General features: G+C 37.9%; 1 protein-coding gene across 8 annotated transcripts in view; it reads right to left on the reverse strand.

Annotated features, from left to right (window-relative positions):
* Nucleotides 1–1,182: 1,182 nt before the first annotated feature.
* The window catches only part of LPAR1 (lysophosphatidic acid receptor 1), a 247,682-nt gene continuing 233,616 nt past the window's right edge, over nt 1,183–15,248 (reverse strand). For all 8 annotated transcript variants that reach the window (XM_019635896.1, XM_019635897.1, XM_019635893.1 and 5 more), the window contains exon 4: nt 1,183–7,751. In XM_019635896.1, the coding sequence (XP_019491441.1) occupies nt 7,450–7,751 (302 nt within the window). In that variant the 3' untranslated portion in view covers nt 1,183–7,449. The remainder of the gene's footprint in view (nt 7,752–15,248) is intronic.

Genomic DNA, 15,248 nt, shown 5'->3' on the forward strand with positions numbered 1-15,248 from the left:
CATGAGATCTACAGTGATGTCCCCTTTCATTTTTGATATTAGTAATTTGTGTCCTTTTTTTCTTAGTCTGATTAAAGGTTTATCAATTTTATTGATCTTTTCAAAGAATCAGCTTTTGGTTTCATTAATTTTCTCTATTTTTTGTTTTCAGTTTGATTTCTGCTCCAATTTTATTTTTTTCTTTTCTTCTGCTTATTTTGGTTTTAATTTGCTCTTCTTTTTCTAGCTGTGTAAAGGGGAGATTCAGATGGTTGATTTTAGATATTTCTTCTTTTCTAATATATGCATTGACTGTTATAAGTTTTCCTTTAAGCACTGCTTTCACTGCATCCCACAAATTTTGATAAGTTGTAGGTTCATTTTTATTTAATTAAAAATATTTTTAAATTTCTCTTGGTATTTCTTCTTTTACCCATGCTTTATTTTTTTTTCCCCAAAGATTTTATTGGGGAATTGGGGGAGGGGAACAGCACTGGGGAATCGGGGAAGGGGACAAGACATTTTTGTTCTTCAGTCTAGTTGTGAAGGATGTCACTTCACTGGCCCACGTTGGTAATATCATTGCGCTCTTCTCGGGTGATGCAGTTACTCTCTGGCCATTGCACGGCTACTCATGGCAGCTCACAAAACCTCATGCCCCCTACCGGCTAGCCCCACTGCAGCACATGCCCTTGCCAGCGACTCACAACAGCCCAGCTCCAGGTCGAGCTATTGTTCACCATCTTGGCTGTAGAGGGCACAGCGTCACTGGCCCTCATGTGGGATCCAAACTGGGGCCCTGCTACTCAGAGCTGGCGTCCCAAGCCAACTCCTAACCAACGCGTCACTTGGCAGGCCCTTTTTACCCATGCTTTTTAGAAGTGCTTTATCTCCAAGTATTTGGGGATTTTTTTCATCCAAACTCTCTTTTAACTAAAGAAACTTCAAAGATTGATAGCATCCAGTTTGGGAGAAGATATACATTAAAAAAAAAGTTCTTTTACATCATGGGACTATAAACTGGTACAATTTGGGGAAATGTATTTTGGTATTCTCTACCAAAGTTAAAAATTTTAATGTAAATTCCCTATGATCCAGAAGAGCCAAAAATTAGAAACACCCCTAATATTCATCAAAATTTAATACTATTTGTTAGTCAATATAACTTGGGTTCTGTTGTAGTACTAAGTGAACCACAAAATCTCACCATAGACACAGCAAATGTTTATTTTTTGATCATGCTATACAATCAGATCATGCTATACATGCTATACAATCAGTTGGCAGGGATTTTGCACCATATAGTGATTCAAGGTCCTGGGCTGATGGGGACTTCATTTTCTTCACATTCACATCTCTGTGCTTGGCATTCAGGGGAAAAAAGATCTGGAGAGTAGCACAGCAGCTTTTTACTTCCTCAGCCTAGAAATAACACTTGTCATATCCACTCCCAGTCCACTGACCATAACTAGTCACATGAACCTGCCTAACAGGACTATAGTTTTCCAAGAGCCCAGAAAAAAGAAAAGAAGATATTAATAAACTCTAAATATCTCTGCCTCAACTACACAGATACATATTTATCAAACTTGGCTATATCTCTGTAATGTATTCTCAATAAAAAAAAGCCCAAATATGTTATACATAATGACTTATTTTGTTAAAAAAAATGTCTCCACATGTTTCTGGATGATAGTTTCAGATATTAAGTTCTGCTCTTTTATTTGTTTCCTTCCTTTTCTTTCTTCCTGTTCAAACAGATCAAAGGCTCTGTGTCTCCTGTTTTAAGGAGGAATGTGGCAGGATAACAGCAGAAGAAATCAGACTCCAAATTCTAGTTCTTTAGTCCAGAGATGTAGCCTGAGCTTCAGGTATCACACAGCCACGCCCCAACTGCCAAGTTTTCCTTCAATGGCTCATAGGTATTTGAAGCTTTACTCATTATCTTTTTCCTGTAAACTTGCTCCTCAAACTATGTTCCTTATCTTGCCATATCACACCCCATCCATCCAGTGGCCAAGGTTATAACCTGGGTTATGACCTTATCCACACAATCACTAGGTCCCAAACACCTGTTGACTCCATCCACCTCCTCTACACCTCCATTACCACATTCATCTTTCATCTCAGTGAATATGACAGCGTCTGATCTTGTCGTTTTTCTTTAGGCTTCCTTCTCTTCAATTTATTCGGAAGTGTAATCTACTTTATTTACATCCTTTAATGTATCCCCCATAATTCTCAGGATAAAATGAATTCAAAATCACTCAAGAGATCATGCCTGCCTGCCTGCCTTTCAAGCCTCATTCTCACAGTCTATAATTGACCTTCTTTCCAAAACGGCATGCATTCTCTCACTAAGCATTTACAAATCTTGCCTGGAATTCCTATCTACCTATGCTAGATGTGTGCCCATTTTACTAATGGGTTGTTTTGATGTGCACTGATTACCAGAGTGAGTGCAAGTTCAAGAGCTTGACCAAGACACACCTTTGTGCAATTCAGGCCCAAAGTCAGGACAGTTTCTGTCCTAAAATGGGGCCTTCCTAGATTATCCTTTCAAAGGTAGTTACTCTCCCTGACTTCTCCATCCCTTTTATTTTTCTTTTATCTCCATGTCATGTCATAGTATCCTTCATAACTCAATACAATTTGTAATTTTACTTTTATTATTTATTTCTCCACATTTTCTCCCTCACTCCTACTAAAATATATGCTCCCTTTAAGATCTTGCATATCTCATTCACAGCAGTATCCTAAGGACCTAGAATGTAGAGGGCTCTCAAAAAGTACTTGCGAAGAAATTTAAGAATAAGTGATAGTAATAACAATTATAACACCTAACTATGATCTTATAGTAGTTCTCAGTTGGGAACCATTTAAAATGCTACCATATTTTTAGTTTTGTTCTAGTCATTTTGATCAGAAAAAGGAGGTGGAAAGTACAAGACTATTTAATTCTTAAAGAATGTATAGTGTAGCATGGGATACAGGCATACCTGAAACAAAATTAGCATCACAGAGAACAATTCATGCATCTGCTCATGACCTCATGTTATCTTCTATTACTTTTACTGTGGTAAGTGAGTTTAAAGGATTTTTTAAATTGTAATGCATCATACCTCTGAAGGAGCTCATAATTTGTTTGGGGAACCAACACAAATAAATATCTATGATGAATTATGGATTACAATATAAAGAATGGGTAATTAGGTTCAAATAACTCTATAAACAACAAAGATTAGGCCCAAAACTTTTCCTCTGAAACAGTTTCCTCATGTATAACAGGGTCATTGCAAAGATCAAAATGCAAATTATATGAATGTCTTCTGTAAGCTGTAGATCACATTTCAAATTCAACCTATAATATTAAAAATCTTCCAAAAGCACACCAAAATAAGTTAAACAAAACACACTCAGAAAACACAAACTAACATTGATAAAACATGGTATTATTCAAATGCCTTGACCTTGGTTTTCAGGTTCCCAATACATTTTAAAGAGAACGCAGAATTCGAAATTCATTTGGCAACCATCAGAGTTAATGATTAATTCATCCAAGAAATATCAATGGATGCTAAGACTAGATGTCAAATTTAATGGTGAACAGAATATTTCCTATATTACAAAGGAAAAAAAAAGTCATTTTTTTTTTTCACAGTGAAGAAACCTGGCAGAATCACCTTAATCAAGTAACTGGAATTCACAACAATGATAGTGGAACAAATCAACCTCATGTGCTCCTTGATAGGATGCAGTGAGAAAAACCACAGCAGCACTTCTGTTATTTTGGTAAAGATTAAAAAAGTGATTCTAATCATGAAAAGATATCAGACAAGCCCAAACTGAGGGACATTCTATGAAATATCTGATCTTAAAACGTTAAGGTCACAAAGGTCAGAAAAGACTGAGGGGCTGTTCAAGATTGATAAAGACTTAAGAGATATGACAACTAAATACAACTGGGGATCCTAGACTGGATTCTTTTGCTATAAGAAACATTATTGAAATTGGTTACATTTGAATGGGGTCTGTGAATTAAATGGTAGTTTATGTATCAATGTTAATTTCCTAATTTTGATCATTGCATTGAGGTGATGAAAGACAACATCCTTGGCTGTAAAATTACAAGGTTGATGGGGCATCATGTTGGCGACTTATAAATGGTTCAGGAAAAATGTTCTGTAAATTCAGAAAAGTTTTCTGTAAGTTTGAGATTGTTTCAAAATAAAAATGTTTATTATAAAAAATGCAATTGTGATCATTTTCTCTGCTGTCTGGAGCTCAAGAGATCACAGTGTGCCCAATTTCTCTTTCCTCTTCCAGTGAATATATAATCAAACGAGGATAGCATGATTGAAACGAAATTCTCTAAATCAAGAGTTGGCACACTTTTTCTGTAAAGGGTCAGACAGTAAATATTTTAGACTTTGAGGGACAGTCAACTATCCGATTGCAACTAACCGATTCTGCTGTTGTACTACAAAAACAGCCATAAGCAATACATAACCTAGTGAGTGTGGCTGTGTTCCAATAAAACTTTATGGATTCTGGAATTTGAATTTCATATAATTTTCATGCACCACAAAATATTCTTTTCCCCAACCATTTAAACATGTTAAATCCATCCTTAGCTTATAGTTCATACAAAAACAGGTAGACCTGGCCAGTGGGTCTTAGTTTGCCTATTTCTGCTTTTAGGTTTTAAAATGGTCTTTATATACCACATCATGAAACATATTATTAGTAATTAATCTGTGAATATTTGCATTACGAATTTAACAAAAGAATTAGAGAGTGTTATATGTAGACTATACAAGGGACAGGTGAATGTTAAGGAATGAATGGTCCCTCCTTTGGAAAACTAATGACCCATTCTGGCTCCTCGTCACACACATTTCTTCTATCAGGTGCCTAAATCCAGGCCCATCTGAACACACAAACGAAACCCCATCCTACTAAGGGTTTCGGATCAGGTAAAGCTCACTTGGTGGTAAAGGCTTTATAAAATCAAAGAGTTTCTCCGAAAGAAACGTACTCTTATCACTTATACTCTTGAAGTACTGTCCTAAGACGTCATACCTCTTTTCACGCAACATAAACCACCATCTCTTCTTGGACACTGGAAAGACTTATTATTCAGGTTGAAAAAAGGCACCATGCAATGAAAACTAGAAGACCTGAACCAGAGAAACAGCACCGATCAGAACCACACGTTACCAAACACTGATTGAGAATGATTTATTAAGGTCCAATTAGTATGCTTTTAATTTCAAATGTTCATATCTCCTTCAGAATACATGTGCATGAGTAAAAGTCCAAGCTCATTTCTTTCACTTTCAGTATAAAATGCTCTGTATTTTGTATACAGTATATGAACGCCTTTCTGTTAACTGGCTCCCAATATTTTTTTCACATTGGGCACTTCACAAATCTGCCCTCTGCTTAAATAGTGACCATGCACTGACTTTCTCCTTCCTAGATAACCCCTCTTCATCTGGACATCTTTCTCTTAAACATACTCCTGACTTTCCCATACCTGCTTCATGACTGTGACTTTATTGGTTACTTGTTACAACAAACTGGTGCAATTACTAGTTTACCTAGACAATGAATTAAACAGGTCTCACCTAATATGGCAGCAGTCTATCTGCACTGATTCTGAGAGAATACACAGTATCCAGTCAGAGACTGACACTCAATTTGCTACAGAAGGGCCCCAACTCGTTAGGATAAAGATCCTTTATTCACTTGGCACGTTTGATTTCTTTGCATTTTCTTGATTTCTGCATTACAGTTGTGGCTATCAAGAGCTGAATAATCGGTCCCTCAAACAAAATCTGAAATTGCTAGGCATTAATTAGGGTATTCTAGTTATTTGTGACAGTTGGCTGTTTTTTATTATATAAAAAAGTCACTCTAAACTAACGACTGCATTTCCTTTGTAAAAAGGTAATTTAACTGGCTTTCCTCACAATTGTCACCCATGAGGTGCAAAGCAGGAAATCCCTTTTTATAAAAGGTACGAGCATAAAAAGACATTTCACATTAAAAAAAAAAATCCTTCATGGGAACACGCCCTAGGTAAATAATCAATTATATGGACAAAGTTTTATGTACACACAATTTTTGCAACATCATTTATAATAATGAAAATTAGATATAACCTAAGTAGTCAACAATATGGAAATGGTTAAATAAACTGAGTTGCATCCATTAAATGGAATATTCTATAGCCATTAAAATTATGTTTTTGCAAAATTTTTAATGCCATAGGAAATGTGGCAATTCTGTAGTGGAAAAAAATGGTTATAAAATTGTTTACAGTATGATCCCAATTATATAAAAAAGTATATAATATACATATAGGCATACACAGGGGGAGAAGCCATTAATGGTGGTTACTTTTGGGTTGTAATATTATCAGTAATTCTTTTTTCTGTTTTATACATTTCTGTATTTTTCAAGTTTTCTACAATGACTATGTATTATTTTATAATACAGAAAAACACACAGGCTATTGAAAAATTCCTCTGATGTACTGATAATTAGAATGTATTTGGATATTATAAATATGTGGGGAAAATAATACTGTGCTTCATCTGCTACAATTTTTTTAGAGTACATTATTATTTTGGTAATAAACTTACATCCCATTTTTGTTTTATACGTATTACAACACTTCAATGAAAAGGTAATATTGCGATTAGAGTATTGTTTGTTTCATAACCTAAACAAATACCAGCTTTGACATCTAGGTTTTCCTGTTTCCTAGAAGATTGAAAATTAATACCCTTTTATCTTTTTAAGTAAGGCATATTGCATACATACATTACATGCATGCTTTCTAAAAAAAATAATTCTAATTTACAGTTTTCCTACATAAGGAAAAAAAATGAAGTTACGGTAGTTTAAAAACAGTCTATACTCTTATCCATCACAAGCATGCTGATAGGCATAAACATGTTTATTAAATGAAATGTATCCTTTAAAAATAAAAAAAGGGAAGCCTGTATGTAAATGAAGATGTGGATTCAATTAGTCAGAGTTTATTCTGACTTGCACCAAACCACACAAAATCTTTTGAAGTCTAGCTAGTGCAGTCTATTTAAATGACACTCCAGCATCTATGTATAAATTCCATTACAAGGTCTCCACTTTCTACTTTCAAAAGGAATGGGGATCGACATGAGGGTTGTCACATAAGCTAATTTTCAATATATATCAAGTCTTGTTGGGTCTAGGAACAAATACTGCCATTGGTTAGTGTTTAAGTACATGAGTTTCTTTCTCTCTCTCTCTCTCTCTCTCTCTCTCTCTCTCTCTCTCTCTCTCTCTCTCTCTCATGAGTTTCTCTCTCTCTCTCTCTCTCTCTCTCTCTCTCTCTCCCTACACCGCCTGGCATTTGGGTAGGGGAAGGTTCTTCCTCGCTCAATACATGATGGCTGGCTTCTCATCTGAGTTTCCTTTCTAAACCACAGAGTGGTCATTGCTGTGAACTCCAGCCAAGATGGTGTGGTTGAGGGAGGAAGCCGAGCGGTCGGAGCCTTCCGTGGGGCCGCTGGTGTTCTCACTGCGCTGGCAGCAGAGGATCTGCCTGAAGGTGGCGCTCATCTCCTTGTCGCGGTAGGAGTAGATGATGGGGTTCATGGCAGAGTTAAACTCAGCCAGCAGAAGGAAAAATTTCTCATAGGCAAGAACATCACACTGTGGACAGCACACGTCGAGCAGTAACAAGACCAATCCAGGAGTCCAGCAGATGATAAAGGCACCTACAAGGACAGGGATAGAGATAAGAAAGGTTTTAAAAAGAAAGAACAAGAAATATGGAATTCTGAAGCAAGCAACTGTAAGGTGAAGAATGACATCAGTTCAATACAAAAATACGGAGATCCAAAGCCCCCAGGTCATCCCTTGAAATGTTCATTTTCTGAAATCAGAAAAGGTTTCAACGACAATAAAATAATCGATTTAATAAAATCTCATTAATTTGGACCCTACTAGAATTGAATATTTGTGAGACACAGATAGTGATGATTACTTTAAGCAAAACACAGAGTTTGCTATGCAATTGAGCCATGAAAAACTGCACTCAGGACACACACTTAGACGCTTACAAAGATACTGTTTCTAATAGCTTAAGATATTAGGTATCTTTCAGGCCAAAGGAAAGCACTGTGACAAATGTCCCTTAATGCTTAGTTGAGGCACAGTTTCTGGATTCAGGCTGAATGGGCTCAAATCTTTGGTCTGTCGTTTAATAAGCTGGGTGTACTGAGGCAAATTACTTTCATAGCTCAGTTTTCTCACCTGAAAAATAGAAACGATTATTTTTAGCTCATGAGGTTTATTGTAAGGAGTAAACGAGCGCTAAGAAAATAATCACTCAGTATATCTTAGCAGTAACAACGGTAACAATAATATTGTTATTATCCACTCCGTACCACGGGCCTCTTTGAAAATAGAAATTTCCAACAATAAGATGTTTACTTTTATTTTTATTCAACAATCGCTGAGATGGTGCTTTTCTAGAGGCTTTACAAATATTAACTCATTTAATCTGCACAAGAGCCATATGAGATAGAAACTATTACCCCCTCATGCAGATGAAGAAACTGAAACCCAGAAAAGTGAAATCACTTGCTCAAGGCCAAGGTGCTTGAAAGTGGCACACAGGGAATAAAGCCCCAGAGCGTCTGCTCTTGGAGGCTGGCTCCAGGGTCCATGCTCCAGAAAATACTATTAATATGTTACCTTCCCACTTCTTGAAGTGAATAAAATTAAACATTTTAAACCACAGTTTATACTCTAGGTGTTTTACTTGTTTAGATCAACTTTGTTCTCTTTCTTCCCCAACTATTCTTTTTTTTTTTTTTTTAAGATTTTATTGGGGAATTAGGAAAGGGGAACAGAGTTGGGGAATTGGGGAAGGGGAACAGCCAAGTTGTTTTCCTTCAGCCTTAGTTGTGGAGGGCGCAGCTAGCTCAGCTCCAAGTCCAGTCACTATCTGGCCGGCCGACGGCAGCTCACTGCTGCTCAGCTCAAGGTGCCGTGTTCACTCTTAGTTGTTTGGGGGGGTGGGTTGCGTAGTCCACCATCCCATGAGGGAGTCGAACCAGCAACCTTGTGTTTAGGAGCATGTTCTCTCACCAACTGAGCCATCCTGACACCTGTTGGCAGCTCAGCAACAGCTCAGCTGGGGTGCAGCTCACTGGCCCATGTGGGAATCGAACCGCAACTCTGTTGCTCAGAGCTCGCACTCTTAACCAACTGGGCCACTCGGCCGGCCCTTTCCTAACTATTCTTAATCATTAAGATTTTACTGTAACTAAAAGAAATGGAAGTATAGATTCTATTCTTAACTCCAGCTTATTTAGTGCCTAAACTCACTCCTTTGTCTCCCAGGGCAAATGGAGGTGGTGAAATAGCATTAAAATCTACCACCATGTTACTCCCAGGTGACCTGGGATCCTTGGCTAAGAGACAGGAGCCAATAGAACTAGTGGGCACCACCCTGTCCCATTATGTCTCACCCCACAGGTATAACCAGGCTACACAATGAGCAGCCGACAAATAGAGATGATCCCAGAAGAGCATTTGAATCTTTATGTTTAAATGGCACTGGCCTAGGTGGGCGCAGGTTTGGCTCAGGGCAGTGGATTTGGACGAGCCTCAAGGAATGAGTTTCATAAAAGGTAAACAAACAAGATTTAGTCTCCAAACAGCTCAGTTTTGAATGTCAGCTTTCTTTCTTGAACCTTTTCAGCAGGGAAATAAAAATAAAGAAAGGAGAAAAGTACCCCCATAAAGCTCTTTGTTCTAAAACACAAATGTGTATTGCTTTTAAACTGCTGTTCACTTTGAAGACTGTCCAAGGTGCTTCGTTTTCTAATAAATACAATACCTTAGGCTTGCCTTAGAGAGAGAGAAAAAAAATATTTCAAATATCAGGAGATAATAGCCAAGAAGCTGTTTGAACTTCAAGTAAAAATGTTAATAAGGCATTTATTCCAAGTCCTTGAATTTCCTTGCTTGAAAATCACTCAGAAAGTTAAACATAAAGGAAAATCAAAGGAATGCCTCTTGAGTTTCAGAAATAATGCATTATTTATTGAGAAGCCAGGAAGGGAATTATTCTCAGGGTGGAAAATGCTTGGATGGAAAATGCATGGTCCCATTATTCCATTTACTTGGAAACTGAAAACATGCAGGCCCTTCATGAATGGGGAAGCATTCTTTCAAGTTTCCTTTCCCCTTTCTTTTATCAAAGCTCTAATTGAACTCAAATTTAGAGTTTGATTAGATACCAGCAACATGCATCTCAATAGATTAATTTTAAATAAAATGAACTTTTGCTCCTTCCAGGCAGCAGAAGGGAGCGTCCTTATGCTCTTGTTCCAAGCTGCGTGACTTTGTTCAAAAGTGACAGAATTCAAATCCAGTCATTTGTTGTTTATAATTTCTTTTAATCTTTAAATTCAAAAAAGCAAGATTTTTTTTTCAATAAAAGTCATGGTCTCAGAAACTAGTCTGATGGGCCTCACTTTTAGAGCAAAACAATGCAAGGAGCGTTGCTAGATTAGAGACAGGAAGTAGGAAATACCACCGCCTGACACAGGAGCCAAACTACGTGGATGCGTCATTGAGGAACTCAAAGTCCTCTTTTCTTCTTTTTCACTGAAAGGAATTGTTTTTAAGACTATGATTAGGCCCAACCACACAGTCCCAACACTACATTTGGATCTTTAAGGCTTAATTGAGTCACGTAAGGGACTCACAGTACAGGCCTCAAAAATCATCTAAAACCAATCGTGCGCTGTTTTCTCTTCTTCTCCCTTCACTTCTCTTTCACAGAGGTGTTAAGGGCCTAAATGAACAAAAGATGATGATGGACTACATAAGTGGGAAATGGGGCCTAGGAAATTCCAAGGTGACTAGGCTTCTAAACAATAGTGAGTGAATATTATGAGATTAAGTTTGCTCAAATTATGGATTTACCAATAAGCTCCTGAAAAGAAAAATTACACCCAAATCCCTTTAGTAAGAAGTAACAAACCATAGAATGGGAGCTGTACACTGTGGACCCTGTCAACACGTAATCTGTAGAGACTCAAGTCCATACCTGTAAGTCAGGTTGATAACAGAAGGACCTCCATCTCTACACCTGTAAAGTGGGAAAGTAATAGCTCCCTCTCTACTCCATAGGGTGTGGGGAGGATCAAATTAAGATACCACATGGAAAAGTCCTTGTACACTGCACATCTACCTGACTACACCACCGACTGCCATTGTGGGTGCCATAATGTGTGAAGGCTGGTGTAGAATCCTAGGACTTGCAATGGATGTGAGGAGGATAACAAGAAGGAAAAGAGAGGAAACACAGAGAAGCTCAGAAGCCCCAAATCATTTTGGAGGTTCTCAGTACCTACCAAGATGGTGAAGAAAATAATACGGCACTCTGGAGGCACAGTGCTCTCAGTAGTTTGTATGTTTCCAGAACATCTCTGATGAACGAATCCCCATGGATCAAGGCATAAAACCAAAAAATGGTATGCAATAGCATGAAAGTAAGAGAAAGCAATAAGTAGTTTACTGGTACTTATGTAAATTTAGAAGCAGAAGTGGCAGCAGATGAGATGTCCAAGTTCCTGAAGACCTTGTGTATAGCCTGGCTAAGACTTTTGGAATTCCTCCTATCCAGCATTGATTCTCAACCCTAGCCACATACTACAATAGCCTGCAGAGCTTAAAAGAAGTAATGATCTTCATCTACCTCTCCTCCTATGAGATTTTAATTTCATTCACCTCATTGATCAGAGTCTCATTTAATATACAACACTGTAGGAGTGGAAGAACAAAATTATTTGGATAAAAATAATGGTAAAAACATCAGATGCTTCCAAATTCCAGAGGAGAAATAATGAGAGCCTGAACTGGGGTATCGACAATGGGGAAAGAGAGGCATTGAAGGATTAGAAAAGTATTTAGGAGATAGACTGCATGAAATGGATAAGAAAGATAAAAGAGTCTAGGATGGCTCCTAGATTTTCCATTTGGGCGAAGGAAGAATGGTGTTACCTTTCATTGACAGAGGAAACACAGGAGAAGGGTTGGTTGGTGCTTTCTGAGGGGAGAGGAGGAGAACAGACATGATGAGCTCAGTTTTGTGTATCTTTACCTTGCGGTACCCGCAAGACTTCAGATGGAGATGCCTTAAAGATATCATGGCAGGCTGACAGCAATGTGAATGCTGGGAAACTGTCTCTTAGTGTGCTGAACCAGAGTGGTTACATTTGGCCAATATTACAAGTAACATGGGGAGGAGGATATTCAAAAAATATCTGTGGGTTGGAACAAATAGCAGAAGTTGCTCTTCCTAGAGCAAGTTTCATTCCTTTCTTATGCATCTGTCAAATCAATCCGTGAGGGCCCCAATGCCCACAAAGATGGAAAGAGAGGTGCTGGAATGTAGACACCGAAATCAGGGAGGAAGGAGGCTGTTTTGGAACAATAGGTCACAGCTGCAGAAGCAGATCATATTACCACACCTTCCCTCACATCTACACAATCCCATCAGCTGAACAACGCTTACCATCTGGTCTCACCATTACAGCCTTTTTTCTAGAGTGGCCTTTTCCTAACTAGGTACTTCACTTACATGTGGAACAGAAGAACCAAAGTTAGAGAGAAAATGTCCTTGACAGAAAAGACCTCCAGGGAGAGAGCCCAAGATTTTTGTTGAAAAAAAAACCAGAAAGCATTTCCAGCCTGGCTGGCAAAAATCAGACATCCCACAGATCTGAAAGAAGTTAAGGTAAATCAATTCTACACCAGTGCTATGTCCAAGTTAATCTCTTCTTGGCCTCACTCTTCATGCTTCTCAAATGAGGATCTTAGAAACAGTCTCCCCTATCTCAGAGTCTTGGGGTCAGATCGAAGGGGGAAATTGGTGTTCAACTGCATCAACTACTTTTTCTAAATTGTGTATTCCTTCAGGGCAGCATCTCGGTATCCCAGGATCCAATCTAATTTTAGTTCATTTCTATAGTTATTTTGCGATTTCTGCTATTAAGTTACACATGGAAGATTTGGCTACCTAGGAAATCCTTCTAAATTATATATCTTAAAAGAGGCTATGTTAGACGATAGACTACAGATAAAAAACTTATTCTTAGTTAAGCGTAAGGGGTCATTGTATTAATGGAAATGTATGTGAATGAGTTTTTGAGATTAAAGCATTTTTTTCTAAAAGAGTAACCAAGATTCATTATAAAATCTGTTTTCTAGAACACTGAGAATGTAAAATTAATGCAACTGAGGTATCTCCACAATGTCATTTCTATCTTAATGCCAATTTTACTGCACTTCATTTAGAGCCCACCACTTCCTCGTGGTCATAGTAAATGTTTCATACATTTAAAGTTTCATGATTTCATTCATTGTGTATGGAGTCTAGTGTATCCATCAGTCACTCCTAACAGCAACATTTATCTTTTACAGAAGGGTATTAACAAAGAGTACACAGATCTCCAAAACAGAGTAGAACACTCATTGTGTCCTCTCTTTAATAGTCTTGGGTGCAAGTTTCAGCTCCATCATACCGTCCCGATCAACACAATGCTCTTTCCTATACACGGAAGAATGCCTTCTGACATTTTATACTCTCCTTCACATTAAGCTGTGAGTATCATACACATACATGTTTCCTATCCTAATACGGACTCTAAGTCCCATCCTGCAAACTGTACGCTGGACAGCACATGCTGACGTGGCTGATATGCTCGTACTGCCTCTTACAGAAGAACGTCTGTGCTTGAAAACAGCCAGTAGAAACCACTTCTCCATGGCTACAACTCTAGCCCACTGAGTAATACCTTTTATCTGCCTATTGCAACAGGCTCCTAACCAATTCCTCTTCCTCCGAGCCTCTTCCTGAAAGTCAAGCTTGCACAGAATGGCCAGAATGATTTTTCAAAAGCATAAATCAATTTACATTACATCATTTTCCTGCTTCGAATCCTGCAGAAGCTTCGTACTTGAAGTCCTTACGTGGCCCATAAGGCCCTATGACTGGCCCCTCCAGACCCTCCAACCTCATCTCTTTCCATTCACCCCTCATTCACTAGGTTCTAACCATACACACCAAGTAAGTTCATTTCTGCCTCAGGACATTTGCATTTACAGTTCCTTCACCAAGGAGTACTCTTTCTGTAGATCTTCATGTCTACTTACTCACTATTAAATAGCACTCCATTAAGTCAATCCCTGACTTTCCTAGCTAAAGCAGCATCCTGTCCCCAATACATTATCCTGTTTTATCATCTTCATATCCCTTATTTATACTCAAAATTATCTTATTTATTGGTCTACATGTTTATGTTCTATCTTCCTTCAGCAAGAATGTAAGTCTCATAAAGGAAGAAATGCTCTCTCTTTCATGTCTGTATCTCCGGCATCTAGAACAGTGTCTGGTATACAGTCAACACTCTATCTTCTGTTGAATAAATTGGCAAGTTTACAGCTACCTGCCTAACAGACATATCCAAAACAAAGAAAATTAATTAGTAGAAAAGTCATTAAATTCTATGCAAGGCCTTTGAATGGGTGCTACAAGGCATTCAAAGGGGCATGAGGTGGGCCCTATATACAAAAGTTATATATGCATTGGTTACCGTAGCATAAACTAAGTATAGTGATCGGTGTCAGATTACCTATGGAATTTTCTGAGTTAAGTTGGGTCAGGGATGAAGGGAGACATGGCATTAGCCAAGTTGCTGCTACAGGAATGGTTCAGTAGGATGATGCTACCCCATCAGACCCTGGATTCTGCAGTAGCTGCCTTGAAAAATCACTAATTGACCCAACGTGCCTTTGGGTTAATCCCTCAAAATTCAAAGTTCCATGCAGGGGCATTAAGTCTCATATCCATGCTCTAGTTATCAGAGTGGGGAGAGAGAATATATCCTACCATCCTGCATATAAATTTTTAAAATGTAAAGTACAGTTCTAATAATTTATCAGCATAATCAGTATCCATCAATATTACTAAGTTTGAATATTCATAAGACTTTTTCAAGTGTCATACCTGCATTTTTTGCAAGAACTCAAATTGGTGAGTTGTTTTCATATATTTATGTTCTGATAATGTGTAGTACAGTTTATTTAAAAGTGACATTGGTAATTTATGAGAGGATAAGGATAATTCTCATTAATCTACATAATTTTTCTTCCCAGAATAGTCTATCAGTTGCTTTCCTTTCAGTGACTGA

The sequence above is a fragment of the Hipposideros armiger genome, unplaced genomic scaffold, assembly GCF_001890085.2.
Source record: "Hipposideros armiger isolate ML-2016 unplaced genomic scaffold, ASM189008v1 scaffold_24, whole genome shotgun sequence".
Taxonomy (NCBI): Eukaryota; Metazoa; Chordata; class Mammalia; order Chiroptera; family Hipposideridae; genus Hipposideros; species Hipposideros armiger.